Source organism: Mastigoproctus giganteus, chromosome 8 (genome assembly GCF_048544385.1).
Source record: "Mastigoproctus giganteus isolate SK-2022 chromosome 8, ASM4854438v1, whole genome shotgun sequence".
Classification (NCBI taxonomy): domain Eukaryota; kingdom Metazoa; phylum Arthropoda; class Arachnida; order Uropygi; family Thelyphonidae; genus Mastigoproctus; species Mastigoproctus giganteus.
In genome coordinates, this window is record NC_143582.1 from 112,672,552 (window position 1) to 112,700,410 (window position 27,859).

The window sequence follows — 27,859 nt, forward strand, 5'->3', positions numbered from 1 at the left end:
CGACAGGTTGGGGTAGTATGGGATAAATGCCCTCATGGATGACTCACCACTGTTGATGCTACTGTTGGTCGCTTGCCTGTAGGTCACACTTGTCAAGGGTGTCGATGGGATAGCCACACCTCGCAAGGTCCGCTTTGACCCTGGTGCTCTGTGCGTCTTTCACCTACAACAGAGCTAGAGTGTGTCCAGGCGCGAGTTAGCAAGGTTCGGGCAGTGGTGAGGAGGTGACCCCGTGCGTGTGCTGACCGGAAGTTGGTAAATTGGCCAGCACACATAGGTTTACGATAAACTGTCGTCTTCAAGCATGTGTCTTCGTGCCGGACGAGGGTATCTAGGTATGGTATGGTGTTGTTCAACTCCAGCTCAATCGTGAATTTTATGAAGGGCGATAGTGAGTTGAGGTGGGTTAGGATTCGCTGACCTGAGTCTCTAGGGATAACTACGAACACATCGTCTACATAGCGACACCAAAAGGCGATGTGATCTGGTGCGTGTGTAAACGCACGTCCCTCTAACTCCTCCATCACGATGTTTGCCGTGACCGAACTGACAGGGGAACTCATGGCTGTGCCATGCACCTGCTGGTAAATTGAGTCGCTAAACATGATTGCACCACCTGTTAAGCACAGTCTGAGGGCGGTGGAAATGTCATCGGGTGTCAGTCTGGTTCTGTCGCTAAGGGTTTCATCATTGTCCAAGAGTGATATTACATCGAACGATGCCATGACTTGATCTTGTGAGATGGATATAGTGCGGATCCTTTCTATGAACTCAATACTGTTGGAGACGGTGTAGGTGGTCTTGCCAACTAGAGGAGAAAGAAGCCTAGAGACAAACTTAGACAACTCGTAAGTCGGTGATCCACAACAGGATACAATTGGTCTTAGTGGTGTGTCTTCTTTGTGTACCTTCGGCAGGCCATAAAACCGTGGGATCTGACACCCGGAGGTGATTACGGGTCGACTGCGTTATCTTCCCCTGTTTGAGCCAACTATTGATGAGGAGATTCACCTCTGACTCCCATCGTTCCAATGCTCTGATGGGGGTAATGGTTAAGGGTTTGTAGACGGAAGTGTCTCGCAAAAGCAGTAAGGCTTTCGCCACATAATCAGCGTGGTTCATTACAACCGTACGACGGCCTTTGTCCGCCGGTAGGATGACGATGGACGAATCCCGTTTTAGTGCCTTGAGGGCAGAAATCTGCATACGGTTGAGGTTTGAAGAGACGGGGCGAGCATGGTGTAGAACTGCTGCAGTCTTTAAGCGGATTGCGTTAGCCACATCTTCTGGGAGGTGTGTTAAACATGTTTCCACACCTAAAGCGATGTCAGTGATCGGCGGGTGCTTTGGAAGAACGGCAAATGCCATGCCAAGAGTCAATAGGTCTATTTGTTCTACAGATAACTGCTTGTTGCTCAGGTTCAATACGAAATCTGTGCAACCTGTGGAAGGGGCATTATGCTGGCGACGAAATTGACGGGATTCATTAATTAAAGTATTGAACTTACGTTTCTGCCAGGCACAATAACGATCTGATTCTCTGACAGCCTGGTAGCATAAAGTATTGATTACATTGGTGTAAATAGGATCGGGAATCAGTCTTAAGGTCGACTAGTAGGGCTGCTTTGCTCGCTGAAGCACGCTGTATGTCCCGGTGGAGGCAGCCAATCCATATGCACAGAGTCTTGAAGCCGAAGTTCCGACAGGCACGTCGCATACACTCATTAGAAAACGGTGGTTTGTACCGAAATCCTTTCGGGATAATCTTGTTCAAATCGAACAGTGGTTTGTACCGAAAATCATTTCGGGATAATCTTGTTCAAATCGAACGGTGGTTTGTACCGAAAATCGTTTCGGGATAATCTTGTTCAAATTGAACAAGATTATCCCGAAAGGATTTCGGTACAAACCACCGTTTTCTAATGAGTGTATGTGACGTGCCTGTCGGAACTTCGGCTTCAAGGCTCTGTGCATATGGATTGGCTGCCTCCATGGAAACCCTCTTTATAGGTTATAGGGAAAATCCATCAACTCCAGGAGCCTTACTGGCCTGTAGGCTCGAAAGTTTTTTCATTAAATAATCTTGCGAAATTTCAATATCATTAATTACATATTTTTCAACTTCGCTCCCACAATTTCCCATTGCCACAAAAGGTTTTTCTTCTGTAAATATCGATGCAAAATAACTGTTGAGTTCATCTGCAACGGCAGCTGTTATATTTAATACTATCCACTTTCCCTTACGTAAAGGTCCGATCTGGTTTGTCCTGCTCTTCTTAGCATTTATATATGTGAAGAATTCCTTACCCCCACCCCCTTTGCTCTGTTTGCTAGCGATTTCTCATAAACTGATTTTGCCTGTCGAACCTTTTCTGTCGCTCTATTACAGATCATCTTGTAGCTGTTATAGACTTCAGTACTTTTTATTGCTCTATAACTTTTCCATGCCGCCTTTTTCTGCTCAAGTAATGTGGCAAATTCACTATTCATCCAACTTGGAACCCTCCTCGTGGAGTATTTTTTGTTGGGTGGTGGCATTCAAGGTGTCTGTGATTAATGTTTTAAAAGCATACTACAGTTCAATTGTATTCGTTCTCTGTGCGATATTTACCCAGTTAATAGAGGCTATATAGCACCTTAAGGCATCGTAATTTCCTTTTCTGAAATTATAACCCATTCCTTTGCCTTTTACTACTCCTACCTCTCTCTTTATCATCCACTGTAGAACTCCATGATCACTTCCTGCTACTGGTTCCTCTACTGTCAGCCCTGTTATGTTATCTGATTCATGGGTGATGATGAGGTCTAGGATATTCTTTTCTCTAGTACTTTCCCTGACATGTTGATACAAATAACAGTCATCTAGTTGATTTAAAAATTTCGTTCCCCATGTCGAGTTTCCTTCCCACTTACTCCAATCAATTAGAGGCAAATTGAAATCACCCATAATAAGACGTTGATGCTTACTTGCCCATTCTATTTGCATGTAGAGACTTTCGTCATAATCTTCACAATCACCTGATCTGTAGATTACTCCTACTCGCATTATACCTTTGTTTCCAACTATCTCACACCATACAGATTCTATACTAGCATGTGAAATATCTGAATCCAGGAAAGCTATCGTTGGACTCAGGCGGCTTCTGATAAGAAGCATTACCCCACCACCCCTTCTATCTACCCTATCCTTCCTAAATACATTATACAAGCCATACTGAAACTCATCATCCCATATTTCCGGGTGCACCACGTTTCGGTATGTCCTATTATGTCCGCGTTGCTTGTTTTAACCAGCAGTTTGAATTCGCTCATTTTATTGACAACACTTCTAAATTACCATATAAATAATTAAGACTTACTGTTCTTGTATATTTAACAACCCTAACACAATCCTTGAAGTTTTTTAGGCTCTCTTCCCTGGCATTAGCTACCCGCTCACTTTAAACGTTTCTGCTCCCAGAACATCTAGATAATATGTCCAGTTGGGGTAACAGATAAGAACTCTTGAGGTATGTGCAAGAGTTACTCTGACCAATATTATCAGATAAATGCATGTCAGTAATCCTCAATAATACTGGCAAAAACTTTTGCACCACCTTTGTTTAAGTGTATCCTGTCTCTACAAAACAAATTCCTTCTACCTACATGTGTGGGCCAAGCTGATAGAAATTTCTCCACAAAAGCCTTGCAGAATCTTGAGTTAATCCACAAGGCTTTTAACCTATAATCCCTCCTATCATGTCTGGGCAGAATTGCAGACACATAGACATTGTGGCCTAGCTCACGAAATTTCCTCAGCATGGTCCTGTATTTTTCCAACAAATCGTCAGATCGTGTACGTTTAATGTCATTAAGTTCCCACATGAATATTATTCTCTTTACCCCCCCCTTAAAATCTGACAATCTGTTGGTGACATCATTAATAGTTGCTCCCGGGAGACATACCTGGTTCTACTCCACCTATCCTTATTACAAAAAATATTCCTCATTTCCCTGACAATAGAGTCTCCTAATAAAACAAAGTCCTTTTGAACCAGAGTAGTTTGCACTTGGTTTTTCTGTTTTGAGGCCCGAATCAGGAGTGCATCACTTGGTAGATTGCTGGAGCCTTGAGTCTCTGACGAGTGCCCAGATGCATTATTCTCGACAGTAAGCTCCCGTTTTTTTCAGTGACTGAAATTGTTCCATCAGTGCACCAAATTGTAATTTAAGATCGGTGCACTCCTTACATTGATCACAAAGAAAAGAATCCCCCTTGGAAAACATTCCACAGATTCCGCAACAGATTAAATCATGACTCACTCGTAAATTGTCATCGGCTATTTCCATGTGAGTCATGTTTAAGTTTAAATTAGATATTTAAACCTGTGATGTGTTTAAGGCAGATCTCGTAATTACCATTATAAAATTAGCTAAACCACTTTGCTTATTGGAGGCTTAAAGTGGTGAAACCCATGTTTAGTCTCTAGAGCAAAGTTTCCGGCATCCCCCTCCCCCCATACTTCTCCTTCAACCCATGCATGGTACTAAGTACTATAGGTACTTTGATACCTTTCGTGTTTGGGTTTTCATAAAAAAAAAAAACATATATATCAATGAAAATTAACTTTAAAAAATGATATCTATAATATCATAAAAATCAAACTGTTACATGAAAACCTATAACAAAATAATCCAACAATATACTAAAAAAATCAATAAATCAGTTTTAGAAGGATTGAAATCAACTAAGTTGTCTTTTCCCCACTGGAGAATTATCTGGAGATTGGCATTTAAGGAATTGGTAGTGGATATTCGAGAAGTTGAAGCTGATTGAGCAGGGCAAGGTTTCTCAAAATGGAAAGTGGAATGCAATGTGCTATCATCGGGAAAACTATGGATAGGATTTCCAGTCAATGGAAGAAGGTCATTAATATACAAGAGGAAAAGAGTGGGGGAAAGAACTGAACCTTGGGCGACACCAGCATTAGTGGAAAAGTTAGAAGACAGAGCCATCACCCGCAGTGTGCGATCAGAGAGAAAACTGGATAACCAATTACAAAAAAAAAAAAAAAAAAAAAAAAGGTTGGCAAACCATAAGATGGAAGCTTGTTTAGAAGACCTTTATGGCAAACACAATTGAAAGCCTTTGAGATGTCAAGAGCAACTGCTTGTGTTTCACCAAACTTTTCCATTGAATTTGTCCATAAATGAGTAACACGAGCCAGAATTTCAACAGTGGATGCACACTGACGGAATCCGTATTGGCGATCGTTGATCAGATGGAAGGTTTCTAGGTAGTTTAAGAGTTGGCAGTTAATTGATTTATTATTATTAGCCATATGGTGCAAGGAAGCCTGAGGCTTATGATTTTCCATTACTGTAGAAAGAGTAGAAGTAATTGCAATGGGACGATAATTGGATGGGAGGGATTTGTCACTCTTTTTAGGCCTGGCTGGATATAAGCAAATTTCCAAGCAGAACAAAAAACACCTTTGGAATAAGAAAGGGAAAAAAGGTGGCAAAGAACAGGAATGAGTTCAGGAGCACAGGTTTTGAGAACAAATGGAGAAATACCATCAGGATCTGGAGCTTTCTAAGCATCAAGATTCGCCAAAATTCTTCTGACATTCTTTTGACGGAAGACCACAGGAAGCATTGAATGGAGCAGGTTGGGAATGTTGGGAGGTTTTTACCAAATCATTAATACATGAGTTGGAAGAAAAATGGGATGCTAGCAGGTCAGCTTTATCCTTGGCTAAAGTGACAAAAGAACCATATGGTTCTGACAGAGGTGGGAGCAGAGATGGACAAAGGTTGCAGTCAATAGCTTTTGGCAAGAGAACAGAATGCTCGGCTACCATTAGGGCAAGAAGCAAGTTTTCCACTCTTAGCCTGTTCAAAATCTAATTTGGACTGATTAATAACTGCTTTACAATTGTTGCGAGCTTTGGTGTAGGCAGAAAATGAAACTGAAGAATTGGAAACAAGACAATTATGATACGCAACATTCTTCTCTTGAACAGCCTTAGCACATTTATTGGAAAACCAAGGTTTAGATTAATGACAAGATTTTAATGTGGAGTGTGGGATAAAGGATTCCATTCCTACAAGAATACTTTCACTGACACGATCTGAGCAAACGTTGACATCAAAAATTTTGAAACAGTAGTCTGACCAAGGAAAAGAAATGAAATCTTGCAGGTCATCCCATTTTGCATTCTTGTAATGCCAAACAACACAAGGTTGGGAATAGCCATGAGATAAAGGCTCCATTGGAGAAGAGACAATCACCAATTTGTGATCTGAAGTGCCTAAAGGACCTCTCACTTCGACTGTGTACTTAGAAGGGTTGTTTGTGAGAAAAAGATCAAGAGTTTTTGCTGTATGTTTAGGATTGTCTGGTATTCTTGTAGGTAAATGAATAATCTGTGCAAAGTCATTACTAATTGCAAAAGCCTCAGCATCTCGACCAACTGGATCGGTGTGACTAGAAAACGGAAGCCAGCTGGAGTTGTGAACATTAAAATCACCAAAAAAATTACCTCACTGTTAGGAAAGTTTGACTAGAGAAAGTCAAGTTGAAAAGAGAGGAAGTTAAAAAGCTCCAAGTGATTAGTGGAGTTGGGAGAACGGTAGAAACAACAGATCAATTTGACACAATGAGGTAGAGAGATTTTAAGCCAGAGATGATTGAAAAGAGGAGATTCCAAATTACCAAGTCTCTGACAGGGAATATTGGAATGGACATATGCACAATACCACCTTTGAGGCAAAAGGAATCATACAAATAATTTGGGCAACTGAGATGAGTAGTAGTTGAATCAAACAATAACAGATTCTGTCAGAAAAAGTACACGGCGTTTGGCAGACTGCAAGTGGAAGTGTACATTGTTGAGATTAGAATTGAGACCACGTATATGTGTGAAATGAATTAGGAAGTGTTTGGGAGGTTTAGATCTTTTCACAGATAAGCTTACGGTCTTAGTTTGACAATTCATGGTGTATTCAATAGTAAGAAAAAGTGCTGTATGAAGTAGTGACATTTTTGGATATGGCATACACATGGTAAGAATTTACCCAGATCCCTGACATAATGTGGCCTCGACAATGTCCCCGTATACACATTACTCAGACTCCCTCCAGTCACTATCTGGCAGAGTAGAGGCAGCAAGATTATACACTAGCTGATCCAAAAGCCTCCTAAAAAGTTACCAATAGGTTCAGTCTAGTTTACTAACTAGCTGTCGGCCTGCGAACATTTTAGAGCTGTACCCTCGAAATGTAAGGAAGATTGGATCTCGCCTTGATGTCCATCATAAATTCAAAAGTAGTCAGTCATACTGCATGATGGAAGAGATGGGGAATTTTGCATCTGTTACTATCCATCATTGCTCCTTTTAGACCTGGAAGAGTGAGTTTCTTCTCCCAAGTTTTGGTTCTGCCACATGAAAGCAGGAGTTGTGCCACCAGTACCAAGTGGTTGTAGAAGTTAGTAACGTTTGTTAGTAATTAATATTTATTTATACACACACATATATACACACAGTCGAAGCTCTTTATAGTGACCCTCGTTTTAACGTCCTATGTAATTGTTCCTGGACAATTTCTCATTAACCTAATTCTATTTAATGAATTGATATAACGCCCTTCCAATATAACGGCAGTTTACTCATTCCCGTGGGAAGTGTTGTTATACAGTGCTTTGACTGTATACACTAAATAAAGGAAAACAGATTTCCTTTTGGGTTTTGGGTTCTTATTTTAATACTTTAAGTGCAAAACCACTTTAAGTAAACAAAAGAGAAAAGGAAACTAGAAAAATGAAATTTTATCAATAAGAAATAATACTCTATATATTGCAGAGAAAATGGCACTTGGCACTCAGGGCTTTGAAGGGATACTTCCATGCTAATTATGTGGTCTAAAGTGGGCCTGTTCCTTTGGAAATCGCACTGAAGATGAAAGAGGTTATTTCAATTTAAGTACCATAAAAGATGAGCATTGACCATTCGTCCCAATATTTTGCACAAATAGCTAGTCAAAGAAATAGTATGGTAATTTGTTGTAAATTTAGGATTCCTTACTGGCTTAGCAAAACCAAGAATAGTTACATAGAGTCAGATGTTTAAACAATGCTCTTCAAGAAAGATTCTGTTGTATAGGGAGAGCAGGAGGTCCATGTATTTTGGTGAAAGGTGTTTAATCATTTCATGACAGATTTCATGTTCCAACTGGTCCAACGCCTCAACTGGGCGAAAGAACATTGGCACTGGACCTTGGATGATTGGAGACAGATCTCCTGGTCCGACCAGTTCTGTTCCAAGTTATTTCGAGCAGACGGGAGGGTGTGTATCTGGTAGAAATCACACGAAGCTATGCACCCGTCATATCAACAAGGAACTGTTCAGGCAGGTTTGTTATGTTATTTTGGTTTTTAGGAGCATTAGCAACTAAGGTCATATTGCTCCGGGAATATGCGGTGGTCATTCCCTGACCTTTCCGCATCCTCCGTATTTGGTGATCACGGGCTCGAACCCCGGTCTAATCAAGAAGCGCGTGCTATGCACTGCTGCTCCTGCTCACCTGGCTACGGAGGCACCATTTCAAGCAGGTGGACAGTCGGTAATGGTCTGGGGAGTGTTCAACTCACACATTTTGGGACCTCTGACATGTTGTAGACACATCTCTGAACGGTCCAGATTACGTGTCCATCCTTGCAGACCAGCTGCATATCTTCATGGGGCGCCTCCATAGCCAGGTGGGAAGGAGCAGTAGTGCGTAGCACACGCTTCTTGATTAGACCGGGTTCGAGTCCGTCACCACCAAATACGGAGGATGCGAAAAGGTCAGGGAATGACCATTGCATATCCCGGAGCAATATGGCCTTAGTTGCTAATGCTCCTAAAAACCAAATAACAAACACATCTTCATGGTCGTGCACCCACAGGGCAATGGACTCTTCCAGCAGGACAATGCCCCTCCCCACAGAACTGTGGTGACTAGAACATGGTTCGATGAGCATTCCGCAGATTTTACTTCCATAGAATGGCCACCCCATTAACCGGACATGATCCCCGTCACATTCCTTGGATCCTCCACCAAGGAATGTGACGGAATTATGGACAGTAGTGCAGGAAGCATGGATTGAAATATCTGAGAAACGCTTTTGTGAGCTAGTGGACTCAACGCCTCACCGTGTCATTGTCCTTATCCAGGTGAAAGGTGGACCTACCCATAACTAGACAGGAATCCCATGATTTCTGTCCACTTAGTGTATTACAAACTGAAATAGGTATAGATATATTGAAACAACTATCAAATGGTTCTTCAACATTTTGAATTTGGTGATTCAATTTCTGAAGTACTATTAAAGATAAAGACTCATCAAATTAAAGAGAATGATGTTATCTCTAATTTGAGGAAGCAAAGTGTGCTCAATGGTGGAAAATGAATTCAAATTTACTTCAATGTGTTTACGTTTAATATAAGTCCATGGCCATTAATATTAATTTTGTGTATTTTTTTCCATAAAATAAATTAATAATTGATTATGTTACAGAGTAATGATAAACTCAACTAGAATAGTTTCTGACATTCCGATATTTTGATGCTGTCCTTGATGTAGAGCTTTACATAATTTTCAGATTTTTCTTTTTGTTATTTGATCAGAATTCCTTGTATTGTCTCAGATGTTGAAATTTTGTATAATGGAAAATTGTTTCTCTGATGCATATTGTGTCACTATTGCTAGAGTCTATTAAAATAAGCTCTTCAGCAATGAATATTATGTACTGTAAGATTAACTAATCTTACAATACATAATTTAAAAAAGATTTATTCTGTTCCCAAAAAATTTGATTTTTGCCTACCCTATAATTTTATTTTGAAATCTGCTTTTTTTTTTTTTTTTTTTTTTTTTTGACTCAACCTATACAGTAAAACTAATTTTAAAGAATAATATTTAGGAAAGGATATTACTGCTCACCCTCCAAAACCACTGAATAACAATATGATTAGGATGATATCCTCCTTTGTAAACAGTGTTCTGTTTCCAATCCTTCACGTCTATTTTACCAATACCACACATTAACAGTTCTAACTCATGCTCATCAAACAGCTTTATTAAATTTAGAGGAATGATTTCACTAAATCCCTCCAAGAATGCATTCATCTGGGGCTGAATACGAGAAACAAATCGCCACTGGATGACAAGACTGAAAAAACAAAATATGATATATAACATTCATTTACTCAAACTGATTGATTGATTAATTCAAACTAAAAACCTCTTCTTAAGTTATATTATTAGCAATCATTAGTAAGAATTCAATATAAAGCTAGAGTCCCCTTCCTATCTTAGTGTTAGAAACCCTTATAGAGGGCTTTCCGATTAAAATGCACCAAGGTAGTCTATCTTGCTTATCGTTAGCTTTAGGATATTTATCGTCAGAACCTTTTTTTGTTTTGTCATAGCTGGACTAAAATGTTTGAATTTGATGTTAAAATTGGAATAAGTATTACCTTTCAGATTTTCAATTTTAATTTAATCAACTGCTTTGCTCTCAAATGGGAAAGTTGTTCCCACTGTTGGTTTAGTCTAAAAACATCATCAGTGTACTTCTGAAACAAAAAGCAAGTGTAAGAGCACATTTGGAATACTGCATTTGAGTATGGAGACCTCATCTGAGAAAAGACACTGAGCTTCTTGAAAGGGTCTACAGATGGGCAACTTGAATGGTGGGTTCAGCAAAAGGATGGCCATATGAGGAAAGACTGATTATGTGAGCTACACGTTAGAGAACATAGTAACCAGCATCACAGAGGTGACTTGATTGAGGTTTATAAGGCTCTGAGAGTGGTTGTTGGTATGTACAAGGGTACTGATGCCAAACTGACACAATTTGGGCCTATATGCATGTATATATTGAATGGGCATATATGCACATAAATATTGAATTATATACATGCACATAAGCCAGTACATTTTTAAGTATGTTAAGAGTTCTACAGTGCCATGATTTCCAAGAAAATGGGATAAAATCTGGGCTTCATTCAATATGCTAAATGATTGAATGGTGCTGGAATGGATGGATAAGTAAAGAGAACAATCTACAAGAAAGTGGCAAACCATAAGTTGGGTGTGATAGAATGTGCACTGGGGTAGATCTTCTTCCAATAATAAAAATAGGTGTCTCTTGATTGTTTTAAGAAGTCTTTATGTGCTGTAATGTAATAACTAGATCTTATGTATAGCTTAGCTTAATTTTCAGCACTCACCTCATAGTAATCCGCTTAGCTGGTGGAGGGTTTTACCACATACATGGTGGTTATAGGATTCTAATACTTCATGGGGATTATTGGTTTAAATTAAGTTATGGGCTAAAAAAAAAAAAAAAAATTTTAAGAAAGGAGGGTGCACCTTCCATGGTTGCCTAATTAAATTAAATTAAAAAAAATTAATTAAATTGAATTTAATTTAATTAGGCAACCATGGAAGGTGCACCCTCCTTTCTTAAAATTTTTTTTTTTTTTTTTTTTTTTTTTTTTAGCCCATAACTTAATTTAAACCAATAATCCCCATGAAGTATTAGAATCCTATAACCACCATGTATGTGGTAAAACCCTCCACCAGCTAAGCGGATTACTATGAGGTGAGTGCTGAAAATTAAGCTAAGCTATACATAAGATCTAGTAAAAATAGGTGTGTAAGATGAGTATGCCTAATTCTCACCTATTTTGTCTGAATCCAGAGAGCCACAACTCTTGATCTTGTTTTATCTGGTAAATGTTTTGTTGGTTCTTCTCCAGATCTGTGACCAGTTTTCATAACAGGCCGTGTGAATTACAGGCTTGTAATCTGTACAAGGAACTTGAAGGTGCTGTGAGCAGAGTGATATACTGGAGAACAGTAGTCTGTGCATGAATGGATTAGAGACTTGAAGAGTTCTAGTAAAGTATACTGATCAGCTCCCCATGAGATGGATGAGACTGATGGAAGTATATTCAAATGCTTTAGACAAGTAGTTCTTAAATGAGTGATGTGAGCTTGGAAGTTTAACTTGCTGTCTAATATTAGTCCAAGAAATCTAATGGTATTAAAAAGCAGGATTGGAGTCTTGTTTATTTCTAGTTCAGGATCAGGAGGAGAGCCCATAGCTTGCAGAAGTAAGTAGCAGTGCATTTGCATTTCTTTTCTAATAGTTGATAACTGTTCCGGGAAGACCAGGATTCTATTTTGGTTATGGCAAGTCGGAGATGCTGTTCGATGGTGTTCACACTTTGAGACTGACAGGAAATGGTAAGGCCATCCACATACATGTAAGCTTCAATGGTTTAAGGGCTATCTCGTATCATGTTGCTAACTCGAACTGCAAATATAGTTGACTAAGTGTTGAAACCTGTAGTACTTCTGTCTCCTGAATGTCAGATGTAGACAGTATGTTTTTATATTGGACCTGAAAAGAATGCAGGTGCAAGAAATATTTTGAATTATTTCAGGCAACTGTTCCCTTAGTCCTAGATGGTAAAGATCCATTATAATACCATAATGCCAATTAGTGTCAAATGCCATTTCAAGATCATGACTAGATGTTGTTTCATGACAAAGACATAGCAGATATGATATCAAGCTTTGATGAGCATGTCTAGGGTTGTTCTGTTTTTCCGGAGGCCATACTGATGATGTGGAAGGAGATTGTGACCTCAGGATCCAAGTGAGTCCTGTATGAACCATCCTTTCAAAAAATATTACCCATTCAGCTTGTGTAAGGTACTGGTCTATAATTTTGAACCAAGGAAGGATCTCTGCCTGGTTTTGATAAGGCAATAATGAAAGAATGGGGCCAGGAAGAAGTATAGGGCTTTGTTGGAGAAGATCGATTGTAGAAAATCAACAGTGTACCCAAGTCCTTTTCAAGTATATGCTTCAGCATAATGCAACAAATGCCATCTAGGCCTGCAGTACTGTTGGAAGATCTATTTAATGATTCTTTTAGTTCTATTAATTTAAAGGGTTGGTTGTATGGGAAGGAGTGTTGCATGAAGAATTTGATTTTATACCATTCTGCACCTGCTCTGATGTTCTGGAAGGATGATGCACAGAAGGCAGAAGCAGAGATTGTGGCAAATTATACTGCTAGTACATTAGCAACTTCTTCAGTAGTACATGTCTTTCCCTTTCCAGTGAAGTATCAGAGAGAGGGCAGCAAACAAATTTTCCATTTTGGGCCTCTATTCTTCAACAGATGAGCCGTGTGTCAGTGTATTTTGTGATGGTTGAGGCAAAAGCAATTCACAAATCACATTTCGTTTTTTTGTCTAATTTGTCTTGCTTTATCATTAAGTCTTTTATAAGCAATTAAGTTACTAGTGGTAGGATACTCACGGAAATCATTCCAAGCATAGTTTTCTCCTGTTTAACATTAAAGCAATCTGCATTCCACGAGTGATTTCAGTAAATGTGATTTCTCTTGAATTTTGAAAAAGAAGTATCACCTGCAGTCAGAATCTGATTGGTTATGTACGCAGTTACATCATCAATCGGTTGTTTTCAAGCAAAGTCTGTTTAGAAGAATTTGAACAGAATAGCCATCCCAGTTCACCTTTTTAAACTTCCAAGTGGATTGTTGCTCAGGATTTGAAGTTTTCCATGTTTGTAAAGAGCAAATAATTGGAAGGTGAACAGTGGTAAAGGGCTCAGTTAATACTGACCATGTCATGATTGGAAAGATGGGTGAACAAATTGACAAGTCAATCACAGAGGTAGATCTTGTACATTGGTGGATATAAATGGGAGATCCAGATTTTAGTAAATTAAGATCATTATTATTATTCATAATATTTTCAATCAATTTGCCTCTTGTGTCCATTGTAGCAGAACCCCACAACAGATGGTGGCCACTGAAATCACTGAAAAGACAAACTGGAGTTGGGAGTTGTCTGATGAGGTCGTTAAGTTCTGAATGGAGAAATGGTAGACATTGGTGGACTATGAATAAATGAAAACAAGGGTAACTGGAACACCCACTGCAATACGAGCTGCCATAGCCTCTAATGTAGTTCGTGATTGAATGGACCTGGATGGTTTGTTAGAATTAACAAAAATAGCTACTCTTTCATGGGCAGGAGACTCCGAGCTCCTATCTTGTCTGTACATTTATGCCAAAATTTTCAAATTTTGGCAAGACATGAGGTGATATAGGAAGAATGTTTCCTGTATCACCTTGTTATGTTTTTCCGAAAGCCATACTGATGATGTGGAAGGAGATTCTGTGACCCCAGGATCCAAGTGAATCCTGTATGAACCATCCTTTCAAAAAATATTACCCATTCAGAATAACAGGTAATATTTTTTCAGTGTCAATCAATTCAGTCCTATGGGACTGAATTGATCGAGTAAATCTTTAAGTCATCCGAATGACTCCTTAATCCTTTGAAATTCCATTGTAGGATGTTGCGCATTATTTAGGTTTAATTGAGGATGATCCACCTGACTGTTTTTTTGTGTGCAGGGCATTTTTTCCAATTATTTTTTGGGAAGATGGAGTGTTCAGTATTCATAGTGTCATTCACATGCAGTTCTAATATTGATTCCCCATAATCGGAGCATACATTAACTGCCATACAGTTGGTAGGCGATTCGGTTTTCTTGCTGTCTATGGTAACTTTTAATTTTTCATTGTCATACTAGATTGTTGGAGTATTAGCATTAGTAGAGGTATATGATGCAAGAAAGCAAGTTTTTGCAGCATCAACCAAAAAAGAAAAAAAAAAAAAACCACTCCCATTTTACCCCTCCGTTCGTTCGAAATACCTGTCCAGCTGAGCCTTAAATTTATTTAGGCTATCAATTTCCACAACAAGGAATGGAAGTCTGTTCCACCAATGAACTACCCGCTGGCTAAAGGCAAATTTCCACACATCTATCCTATACCTGTCTTTCCTCAATTTGAATTTATGCCCTCTCAGGTGATTATTCTGAGTAAGAAGAAGAATCCCATCAGCATTGATCTTGCTCAAACCATTCAAGGCTATATACACCTCTATCAGATCATCGCCGGAACCTAGTCTCCAGACACTGTAATTTGCAAAACTTAAGCCTTTATTTGTAAGAGCAACCCTTTGTTCCATTCACTAATCTTGTTGCCTTTCTCTGTACTCGTTCCAGCAGCTCTACATCCTTATGGAAATGAGGCCTCCAGATCTGCATACAGTATTCAAGGTGTGGCCTGACCATTGCCTTATACAAGGGAATAATCACCTCGTCATCCGTGCTTGAAAAATTCCTGTATATCACTGACAAGACACCATGAGCTACTCTTGAAGCCCATCTGCACTGCTCAGAAAACTTCATATCTGCCTGCACAATTACCCCCAGGTGATTTCATTCGCTACCACTGTCAGTGTAGTACCACAGAGTTGATATGTTGCTCTGGGGTTACTGTTTCCCATATGTAGTACTTTACATTTGTCAATGTTAAACTTCATTTGCAGCCTCTCAGCCCATTTCCTCAACCTTTCCAGATCCTGTTGCAGCAGCATATTGTCAGTAGTCTCCTTGACAATCCTACCAACCTTTGTATCGTCTGCAAACATGGACATTCAGCTTGATATACCATCATCAATATCATTTATAAATACAGAAAACAACAATGGACCCAACACTGAACCCTGAGGGACTCCACTAATAACATTAGTCTACGATGAGCAGTGTCCATTGATTACCACTCTCCTCTGTCTTCTCCCCCTCAATCATGCCTTTATCCACAGCAGCAATTTGCCTCCAATGCCACACTGCTCCAATTTGTGCAGCACTCTTCCATGTGCAACAGTATCAAAAGCCTTTCTAAGATCCAAATATATAATATCAAAGTTATTCCCTGCATCCAGTTCTTTTGTGACTGTGTCATAGTATCCAATCAGATTGGTCAGGCAAGACTTTCCCTTAACAAGCCATGCTGTGTCTGAGCTATAACACAGGGGCTCACATCTGGTGAGTATGGGCTTGGCACACCCAGGGTACTGAGCTGGATATCATTATTCTTCTCCTTCTTGGTGATTCCCTTCTGCTTCTCTCTCTCTCTGGGTAACTCATAAATTTTTTTTTGGCTGGTGCACAATAAGCCTCAGGCTTCCTTGCACCATATGGCTAATAATAATAATAATATAACTCAAGTCTCGTCTAGATGATCCTGTAGTGCTTCTTTAACCAGTGCCTCCATTAATTTTCCTGGAACAGAAGTTAAACTCACAAGTCTATAATTACTTGTGTCAGCCTTTGATCCTCCTTTGTGAATTGGGGTCACATTTTCACATCTCCAGTCTATGGGTACCTCCCCAGAGTCCAAAGAAACTCTCATAATTATGGCTAAGGGTTTTCTTACTTCCTTTGCTGCCTCCTTTAATATAACTGGATAGATCCCATCCACCCAAATCCGTAGGGTTGAATTTGAAAGTGCCTGCAATTTGCCCAGACACGATGAGAGAGTATATGATGAGAGCCTTGTCGATCAATTCGGCCCTGGAAAGATTGTGCAAAGCTCAAGGGGTAGAATTTTTTTCAGCCTGGTCTGTACTTGTTAACAGGACAGACTGCTTCTACAGGGATGGGATACACTTAAATACAAAGAGTGCAAGAATATTTGCTGATGGTATTGAGGCAGTGTTAGGAGGGTCGGAAAACTGCTAGCTTGTTGGGATACAAGGACTAATAGTTTAACAGTAGCCACAGGCAGAGGTGACTCTTGCACAACTTCTATTAGAATAAATAGCGACCTGGAGGGAGGGGATGTTGGGAGTTTCAGGGACGGATGGCAGTCATCGTGAAATAGGTGGTTATATGGGATGTGTTAGGGTAACTAGGAATAGGAATAGGTGCATGCGTGCTTGCATGTATACCAATGTTAGAAGTAAAGTAAATAAATTTGATGAATTTGAAGTGTTGGTCAAGACATCAAAGGCGGATATTGTTGGGATAGCAGAGACGTGGTGTCACCCAGATATAAGGAATGCAGAATTGGAATTTGGGCAGTACAATGTGTACAGAAAGGATAGACAGGACAGGAAGGGAGGAGGTGTTATGCTGTTAATTAAGAAAAACATAAAATCAAAAGAAGTGCACCAGGTTGATATAGATGAACAGTGCACTGTTGAGCCAGTTTTGTGTGGACATAAGCACTGCGAAAGCAAAAATAAGAGTAATAGTGTGTTATAGGCCTAATGATTCAAATGAGTACAATAAACAATTGTGCAGAGAAATAGAGTGGGCTAGTAAATCAGAATGTCATATAATGGGGGATTTTAACTTCCCAGATATTGACTGGAATTTGTTGGTTGGTCACTCACACACTAGTCAGACTTTTGTGGATTTATTGGATGATTGTTTTCTGCAGCAGCATGTTCGAGAGGCAACCAGAATGAGTAAAACTCTTGATCTGGTTATCAGTAGTGATCATTCGTGTATTAAGAATTTGTAACTACTAGGCGGCAGTGATCACAGTGTACTGATGTGGGATTTACTTAAAGATTTAATTACTATCATGGTTAAAGGAAAGAGTTTTTGCTTCCGTAAAGGTGAGTACAGTGGTCTCAGACAGTTTTTAAATTCTGTACAGTGGGATCAACTGACGATGTTACCAACAGTAAATTCTAAGTAGGAAGCATTCAAGGAATTAATCGTGGATGCTACTAAAAGTTTCATACCTATTAAGAAATATTGTTCAAGGTTTAGGCCTAAATGGTTATCAAATGAACTAATGAGGCTCATAACAGAGAAGAAAAATGCATGGGATGCATATAAATTATCAAGCAACTCAGAAGCCTATGGCAGATATAAGCTAGTCTGTAATCAGGTCACAAAGGAGGTTAGGCAGGCGAAGGCAGATTATGAGAAATCCTTTGCAAAAGATGCTAAGAAAAACAGCAAGGATTTCTTTACTTATATAAACAATAAAAGGAAGGGGATGAATCTGATTTGGTCCACTTAACATCGATAGTTTGACTGTTGATGATCCTGCTCAGATAGCAAACAAACCGAATGAGTACTTTGCATCGACATTCACACATGAGGAATTATTAAGGTTTGAAAATGGCAGAAGGTTATCAAATTGTAGCAGGGTACTTAATGATTTTGTAATAACTGAGAGCAAAGTGGAGGAGAAATTGTTGAAGTTAAACATAAGAAAAGCACCTGGGGTGGATGGGATCTATCCAGTTATATTAAAGGAGGCGGCAAAGCAACTAAGCAAACCCTTAGCCATAATTATGAGAGGTACTCATGGGAGGTACCCATGGACTGGAGATGTGTAAATGTATCCCCAATTCACAAAGGGGGATCGAAGGGTGACACGAGTAATTACAGACCAGTTAGTTTAACTTCTGTTCAGGGTAAAATAATGGAGTCACTGGTTAAAGATGCATTGCAGAATCATCTAGACAAGACCGTAGCAATAATTCAGACACAGCATGGGTTTGTTAAGGGAAAGTCCTTGTCTGATAAATTTATTAGGATATTATGATGTGGTTACAAAGGAACTGGATGCAAAAAAATAATTTTGATATCATATATTTGGATTTCAGGAAAGCTTTAGACACTGTTGCGCATGGAAGACTATTGTACAAATTGGAGCAGAATGGTATTAAGGTAAAGTTGCTACAATAGATAAAAGGATGGTTAAGTGGGAGAAGACAGAGGGTGGTAATCAATGGGTGCTGCTCTTCGTGGACTAATGTTATTAGTGGAGTCCCACAGGTTTGGTGTTGGGTCCTCTGTTGTTTTGTATATTTATCAATGATATTGATGAAGGTATATCAGGCTTAGTGTTGAAGTTTGCAGATGATACAAAGGTTGGCAGGGAAGTTAATGACAGTAATGGCAGTGTGCTACTGCAACAGGATCTAGATAATTTGGGCAGACGGGCTAAGAAGTGGCAACTGAAGTTTAACCTTGACAAATGCAAAGTACTGCATATGGGTAGAAGTAACCCGAGAGAAAAGTTCCAACTGTGTGGTACTATACTTAAGGTGGTAGAAAATGAAAAAGATCTGGGAGTAATTGTGCAGTCAGATATGAAGTTTTCTGAGCAATGCAGACAGGCTGCCAGGGCAGGTCATGGGCTTTTGTCAATGATATATAGGAATTTTGCTAGCAAGGAGAAGGAAGTGATTGTCCTTCTATGTAAGGCAATAGTCAGGTAGTACCTTGATTATTGCGTCAGGTCTGGAGGCCTCATTTTAGGAAGGATGTAGATTTGCTTGAGCGTGTACAGAGAAGGGCAACAAGGTTGGTGAGGGGAATGAAGGGATCCTCTTACCAATAGAGGCTTAAGTTCTGCAAATTGCAGTGGCTGGAGACTAGGCACCTGCCCAGTGATCTGATTGAGGTGTATAAGGCCTTGAATAGGTTGAGCACGCTGAATTCTGATGGGATCCTTCCACTTGTTCACATTACGAATCTAAGGGGGCATAAATTCAAATTAAGAAAAGACAGATGTAGAATAGATGTGCGGAAATTTGCCTTTAGCCAGCGGATGGTTAATTGCTGGAACAAACTTCCATCTGTTGTTGTGGAAGTTGATAGGTTAAATAAATTTAAGGAGGAACTGGACAGGCATTTGTAGGGAATGGTGTGATTTTTTTTTTTTTTTTTTGTTTTGGCTGATGCTGCATAAGCACATACACTTGCTTTCTTGCATCACATGTCACTAGTACTACTACTACTACTACCCCGGGTGCCTTTTTTATGTTTATCCTCAATAAGTTCTCCTCCACTTTCCTCTCAATTATTACAAAATCATCTAGCTCACTACCAGAGTTTACTTCACCTCTGGCATTCCCCTTCCTGAATAACTCGTGTGTGAATGTAGATGCAAAATACTCGTTTAGTTTGTTAGCCACCTGAGCAGATCATCAACAGTTGAGCCATTAATATCCAGTGGACCAATCTGATTCATTCCTTTCCTTCTAGAGTTTACATAGGTAAAGAACTCTTTTCTGTTTTTCTTTGCATCCTTTGCCAAGGATTTCTCATAATCTGCCTTTGCCTGCCTAATCTCCTTTGTGACTTGGTTACAGACGAGCTTATATCTATCCTAGGCTTCCATGTCACCCATTAATTTATATGTATCCCATGCATTTTTCTTCTCTGCCATATGTCTCATTAGTTCATCTGACATCCATTTAGGCCTAAACCTTGAACATTATTTCTTAGTTGGTATGTCTGTTTGTTTGTTATTTGGTTTTTAAGAGCATTAGCAACTTAGTTGGTATGTAAAGCCTAGTAGCTTCCAAGATAAATTCTTTGAATGCTTCCCATTTTGAATTTGCTGTTGTTAACACCATCAGTTGGTCCCACTGTATAGAATTTAAATACTGTCTCAGACCATCGTAGTCGCCTTTACGAAAGCAAAAACCCTTCCCTTTACCCCTGATGGTAGTTACCTCTTTGAATAAATCCCACTTCAGCACACTGTGATCACTCCCACCTAGTGGTTCCTTTATCTGTTTTTGATAGGTTTTTAACACCATTGAACTGCCAGCTGTATAAAGACAGTTGTGTAGTATTTATTCTCAAAAATAATGCTTAATGTCTTTTGAGGTTATGATGGGCATCATGGTGAGTTCCGACCTTCCTTACATTTTGAGGATGTTCACAGGTCAGTTGTTAGATAGTCCACCAGAGCGATTTGATTTAATTTGATTTTGATTTTTATGGTGCATGAGAGATTAAGGCCATGATGCCACCAGACTGTACCTACTGATAACTAGGAGGTATTGAGATTAGTTTGTGCATAATCTTCCTGCCTCTAATCTACCAGATATTGATTAAAAGGAGGCTGGGTAACGTAGTGGATAATGTAGTGTATGTAGTGGGGGAGCATTGTTTAGGCCATATTATGTCTAGAATTCAATGGAAAGTTTAGTGAAATTCAAGCAGTTGATTGTGACATTAAAAAGGATTTTGATTGATAGTGTTTTGCATAAAGGTCTTCTATAAAGCTTTGATCTTATGGATCAAAGCAAATGTTTTTTTCATAAACACGTCCCAAATTCTGTACACATTTGTATCCACATGCATCTCGCTTCCAGTTAGCATAAATAGGTTCACAACGTGCATAACTGTGTATGTGATATTTGCGGCCTCTGAGGATGTCTCTCAGAAAATCTTGATGTTGCCCTATCACTTCGGCTGCATTCTCCACACGGTAATACTGTACAGGCACTCCCCAGCTTACGTAATACTCAACTTACGGAAATTCAACTTTACATAAGTTTTTGCCAGCTGGTGCAAACTTAAAAAAATCGTGGAAACATATTTTGCATCCCATAGGAATAAATGGAGGTATCTTGAAAATATCGTAATGTGAACCCAATAACACATTGTTTTTTTTTGGTAATTCGTTCCAAGATCTCGGAAGTTGAAATTTTTGCTATATAACTAAGCTAAAAAAGGTAATTTTTATAATAAAAATTGCACTACACTATCATCATTATCATATGTTCCGTTTTAAGAATCAATTTTGAATGCCTGTGTGATATTTTCCTAAAACACATTTCTGGAGGTCAATACCATAAAACAATAAAAACCATTTTCACTTTCAGGTTTATTTGGCTTTTCTGTAAGTGCAAGCTATTATAAACAGGTAGTAAACTCGATCTTATTACATTTGCAATAATACTGATAACTGGAATTCTGTGGGTTTTTACATTATGGCATTATGGTGAAATGAGTTCCCCTTCGCTGAAATCTTCTATCATATAAAAAACATAAATAAATTTTCCGAATATTCTCTTCATTCCTATTTACTTATTACAATGGTGAAGGGAAATGGATGAAACAAAATTATTATTATTATTAGCCATATGGTGCAAGGAAGCCTGAGGCTTATGCTGCACTGACCAAAAAAAATTTGAGTTACCCTGAGAGAGAGAGAGAGAGAGAGAGAGAGAGAGAGAGAGAAGTAGAAAGGAATCACCAAGAAAGAGAAGAATGGTGATATCCAGCCCAGGACTCTGGGTGTGCCAAGCCCATACTCACCACACCAGATGTGAGCCCCTGGGGTTGATTTAGAAATGAAGATGATTAATTAAGAAGTACGAAGCAGGACAAAGTTTGTCATCTATTGCACGGAATTAGGTCTCGCTGTTTCCACAGTGAATACTATTTTAAGGGACAGTGCACGTGTAAAAGATCATGCTAAAGGATAAATTAAGAATAAATGCATTTAAGGATATGCATTTAAGATCAACAGTGATCGCAAAACTGCATTCAGGTGATTGAAGAGGAAAAAGCTATTAATAATATGGATGGAAAATCAGATTCAGAAGCAAGTGCTCCCGTGTCCAATGGCCATTCAAGCAAAAGCAAGAAGTATTTATGAAGATATTAAGGATAAGCACGGCAAACCCCAAGCCAAGTTCATGGCAAGCAACGGTGTTTTAATAGGTTCAAGCACTGTGCTGGTTTCTAAAACATTAAAGTATGTGGTTAGGTTGTCAGTGCAGATTCTGCAGCTGCAGAGAAATTTTGTGATGTGTTGGAAAAAACCACTTCTAAATCTTCACAGCCCTCAAATTCTGCAGAAGTGAACTTATCAGCTGGAGAGTTAATTCTGGCAATGATGCTGATTGTAATTTTGTACACTTCTGTAATTTTTCCTGTGCATGACTTAAAAAAATTGAATAAATAATTTTATTTACATGTTCGTTGAACATTTCTTTTTTGCTTCAATCAAATTTAGTGCTCATAGTTGCGAGTGCTGCTTAAGCATTTAGGGAAATTCCGACTTACGTAGAGTTCTGCGGAATGTTTGTTATTGTTATTTGGTTTTTAGGAGCATTAGCAACTAAGGCCATATTGCTCCGGGATATGCGGTGGTCATTCCCTGACCTTTCCGCATCCTCCATATTTGGTGGTGACGGGCTCGAACCCCGGTCTAATCAAGAAGCGTGTGCTACGCACTGCTGCTCCTTCCCACCTGGCTACGGAGGCAGCTCTCTCTGCGGAACACAACCCTTACATAAGTCGGAGAGTGTTTGTATATACACTATATAGTTTTTTTGTATAACTTGTGGATTTTGTGCATGTACACAATTTTACAAATGAGCATGTGAATAAGAAGTTGTTCTAACGAATTTCGCTGTGCTCTTCACTCAGTTTATGTAGCTCAGCCAACACAGTGAAATACGATATGCAAATTTCATGCTTCCATCATGCATCAGTTCATACTCTGGATTTTGCTGCACCAACTTAGAGTCAACTCGTGTCCAGATTAGCATAAAATTTTCAGTATATGTATTCATATACTGAATTCATGTTCCTTCATAGTTGAATGGTCAGGAGTGGGAGTGCGGTAGCACACACTATGAGTAGACTGGGGTTCAAGCCACTGCTTGCTAAATGCGGTAGAGACCTACCAATCCAAACTGGACCAGAGGGGCAATGGGTTTATAATGACACAGTTTGCTTTTTTTACCTTTTTTCTGATTTACATATACCGAATTCAGTATATGCAAATCAGACTTTGGCTCTTTATTTTGTACTGTTATTTACATTTGTTTCAAACGTATACTACCTGTATCACTTAAATTATTATTGATATGCTATTCTTTCCTATGAACAATGTGGACTATTGCAAACTATTTGTGTGATGTGTATTTGCTGATTTAAAATTATTTGTGTGGTATTAGTGTTCATTGTAATGTGGCTCTGGTGATAGCCCCCCCCCCTCCAACTCTGGGCAATGTGATGAATATAAAACTCTGTAAAGGCCAGATTTATGTAGGTTGGTGAGTGTTCGTGTAGTATTAGTGTGGGGTTGTGTTGTTCATCTGCCCTCTTAGCCTAGAGGCCTGTGTTTTTACACAAAACCTCTAGTTTATCATTCAAAGGCACGAAGAGGCAGGCTGGGCAATAGGGAGTATAAAATATGAAAGCATTAGTGGGACAAACCTTGTGGTAACCAAGCTACAGACATGTAAAAAAGAAAGGTTGAAGGTGATAGTGGGAAGACAGGAAGTTGAAGGGGGGTTAAAAGTGGTACGGTGAAGGGGAGCAGTAGTAAAGGCACCCACCTATCTGAAAGGGAGACAGAAGAGGGTCCCCGGGGTAGAATACCTATTTTGCCCGGGGGTGGGAGTTACACACCAGGCAAAAGTTGAGGAGTGCCACTCAGGTTAGGTGAAGGGGTGGGGGGTAAGAGAACAACCAACCCAGGTGATAGGAGTGAAAGTACTTAAGGATCCCTATTTTGGAGCGTTTATTTGCTGTTGGACTATACGCCCAATTGCACTTCTTCCTATTCGGGGTGGAGGGGAGAGACAATATAATTTACTTAATCCTCATTCATACTGCTTTTCCATTCTGTTTTGTGCTTTTTCTTATATTTTATTACTATTTTATACTCTTTTTTTTTTTCTCCCCCTTACATCTTCTTTCTCACACTGGGGGGGATGAAATGTTGTGTAGTGTTATTATAAATGCAGAGTAGAATAATTAACGTCTAAGTATGGCTAAGTGAGGGTTAGTATTTATAGCAATAATAGGAATTAACTTTGTTCTTTCTCATACAGACCCATATATCTATGTGGTAAAGTGTAAAATGTGTTAGTTGTCTGATGGCACCAGGGGTTCCCCCCATCTCCTTGTTGTATTCTTTGTGAGTGACACAGAATTCTGTGGAGGCCAAAGATTTAAAAGTGTGTGGGGAGTGGTCTGCTGTGTAGCATTATGTTCTGTTGTTTCTCTGACTATTTAGCTGTTGGGCCCCTATTGGGACCCACTACTGCCCACACTTTGCCACGAGGAGGCAGGTCAGGCACCCAGTAGATTATTTAATACTCTAGCAGGCTCCACCACCTAATTTCCAAGGATTTCAGTGGCAAGCCTAAAAAAATGGTGTACACTAGAATTTGGCCGAAAGTGATTTACAAGAAGAATTTGGCGGCATTGTTAAGGGATGTACTTGGTCGGTTTAGTGAGAGAGAGAGAGAGAGGGGGGGGGGAGACAAGACTTGGGGTAAAATAGATAGAAGAATAGAGACGACAGAGTAGGCATCCCCAAAGAGGTCAGTGGAGACGAAGGATGGGGGGCCAGGGAAGGGAGGAGACAGACCTGTCTCCTCCCTCCCCTGCCTGGGGATGGGGTTTTAAAGCGAACCACGTTAGGGTACCCAGTTCACTTTGCCAAATGGCATGTCAGCAGCAAAGCCGCAGCATGTCTTTGTCGGTGATGGTTAGGTCCATGTAGTGTCGAATCCGGTAGGAAGGTCAAACTGCCCATCCTGTTCTGGGGGCAGGACCTGTTAGCTGGCAGTGGGGAACCCACAAGGTGAAGGGGTGGAGAGACACATTTACTCCATTCACAATCCGCATTCTCATTCATTTATTTATATTTTTCCATGTTATACATATATACATACATATATATATATATATATTTTTTTTTTTTTTTTTTTCACTCACACTCATTCATCTCCTTCTCACACACCAGGGGGGTGATGCAATGATGTGTAGTGTAAATTTAAATACTAATTAAAACTAGGGTTAGTGTGTACTTAACTGTAGAATTTATGGTTTGTGTTCTTTTTCTCACACACTTACACATTCATTCTTCTGGCTTTCATTTCATTTATTCAACTCTTGCCCCCTGCATCCCAACCCACTGCAATTCCTCATGCATGGTGCAGGCCAAGGGAGAATGAGCGTTTGTGTTGTTAGTAAATGTTTGTTAGTATATATAAAGTAATATAAGTTATTCCCAACTCTGTATACCCTCGGCCAACCACATTTGCTCTTCCAATCATTCCCACTCGCTCTCTCTTTCCCTCATGCTAGGTCACTCTTTCTTCCACCAAAACTGCCATTTATTCCCTTTTACGATAATTCCTAGTTTACTCAGTGCCCAGTATATTCATTCTACATTGCATCCCCTTGCTATTAGCTTACTGATGTTTTTCAGCTAATCTGCTTCCCTGGCTGCCTGTACATCTCCCCCCCCCCATACATGGTTACTTATTTCATGTGGGGCTCCAGGTTAGGCACAGCAGGGTAGTCCTGGGGAGTTTTGTCATGTCCGGGTGCAGAATACTGCTATTCTGGGAGCTTTTAAGTCATTGTCTGGGCGTGGTGGGAAACTTGGGCAATTTTAACTATTGATTATTGTTTAATTGCTGAGGGGCTGAACTGCCATTCTTTGGATAGTTCTGCACATTTCGAAGACTTTCTATATGAAAGATGTAAAGGCTTTATAATTTTCCTCTTTTATCTGAACAAATGTTCTTCTCCCCTGGGAAGGGGCCAAGCTCTGCTCTGGGGATGTCTTATATTATACATTCATATAGAATGTGTGCCCAGTCTTTACTCTTGACACAGGTGCAGTTTGGGTCATCAGTCAGCCCTAAGGAGGTTAGTTTCACCTTTAGGGAGCCGTGACCTGTCAATATAAATGTTGCAAAAAATCCAGGGGCATACCACTTAGGTGGTTTTGGGCTAACAATTGCCACCCATAGCAGAAATCTTTTGGTAACCAGACGGTGTTGGTTGTATCAAGGGCTATCCCCAGAAAATCTGTGGGTATGCCCTTTTTAAATCTATAATATAAGCCTCTTTTGGCTATTTCCAGGTAAAGTGGTAGAGCTCCGGCCAGCAACTGTAGCGCGTGTGTGTGTGCTTACTGTGCAACATGCTCTGGTAATAGTGAGTAGTATTGTCCTTTTTATCGATTCTAATTTATTCCTATTTCTTACTATGGAGCCAGTGTGTGGCTCACCCCGAGCAGGTGAACCATGCACTGGCTCCATAGGTGTTAACAGGTAGGAACACTGCATGGTGTATGATTGCCAGAGTCTTTCTTTTGAACCCCCAGTCTGCTTTACTGATCCTGGAAATCATACCTGCATAATTTCTCACTTTCTTTGCCAAGTAGATCAAATGAGGATAAAAATTTAATTTTGAATTAAAGACCACTCCAAGATATTTTAGTTCTGTTACCATTTTTATAGTAGTTGTGTTAATTTTGATTTGTGGACGTCTTCTTATGTCCAAATTGTCTTTTAGAAGTATTTGTTTGGTTTTTTCAGGCGATATTTTGAGCATGTGCATTTGTGGCCACTCCTGCAGCTGCAAGAGGGCGGCATTTGATCTTTGCTCTACAACCACTAGCGTGTTACCTTTTACAAGGAAAATCACATTTGCAAAGGCCAGGCTTTCCATGGGGCCCAGATTCAAGGTCAGAAATTTGTCAAGAACAATGTTCCAGAAGAAAGAGCCAAGGATTGAACCCTGAGGGCAGCCTTTATTCACAGGGTGTGTCGATTCCTCCAACCTTGTGTATACTGAGACACTTCTGTCTGTAAGGTAACTGTTTATTACATTACAGAGGTTTTGTGGGGCATTTGTCTACCGGAGTCTCCTAAGGACACTAGGCCACCAGAGTGAGTCAAATGCCCCAGCAAAGTCAATGGAGATTGCCAGCATATATTTCTCCTCTGAGTTTTTAACTGTTGTCAGTAGGTGGTGCATGGCATCCTCCGTAGAGTTGCCCTGCTTAAAACCATACTGATTGTTGGAATGTAAACCTGCTTCTGTGTAATTTTGAGCTAATCTGCTGTATATTAGTCTTTCATATATTTTCCCTAGTACAGGGAGTAGGGCTATTGGTCTATATGAGTTGGGATCAGTAGGGAGTTTTTCAGGGTTTTTGAGAATTAATCTTAACACTGCTTTTTTCCATATTTTTTGGAATATACTTTCTGTCATACAGTTATTATATAGTGCTATTAATTTGTCTGGTGCTATTTCCGCTAATTTTTTGATAATCTCAACCTCTAAGAGATCAAAACCTGGGCATTTATTGTTTTTAGATAGTGCTATTTCTAAGTC

At 39.6% G+C, this 27,859-nt stretch overlaps 1 protein-coding gene across 3 annotated transcripts in view; it reads right to left on the reverse strand.

Moving 5' to 3' along the window:
• The window catches only part of Nedd4 (E3 ubiquitin-protein ligase Nedd4), an 811,340-nt gene that overhangs the window by 87,134 nt on the left and 696,347 nt on the right, over positions 1–27,859 (reverse strand). For all 3 annotated transcript variants that reach the window (XM_090378867.1, XM_090378869.1, XM_090378870.1), the window contains one exon: positions 9,968–10,196. In XM_090378867.1, the coding sequence (XP_090234993.1) occupies positions 9,968–10,196 (229 nt within the window). The remainder of the gene's footprint in view (positions 1–9,967; positions 10,197–27,859) is intronic.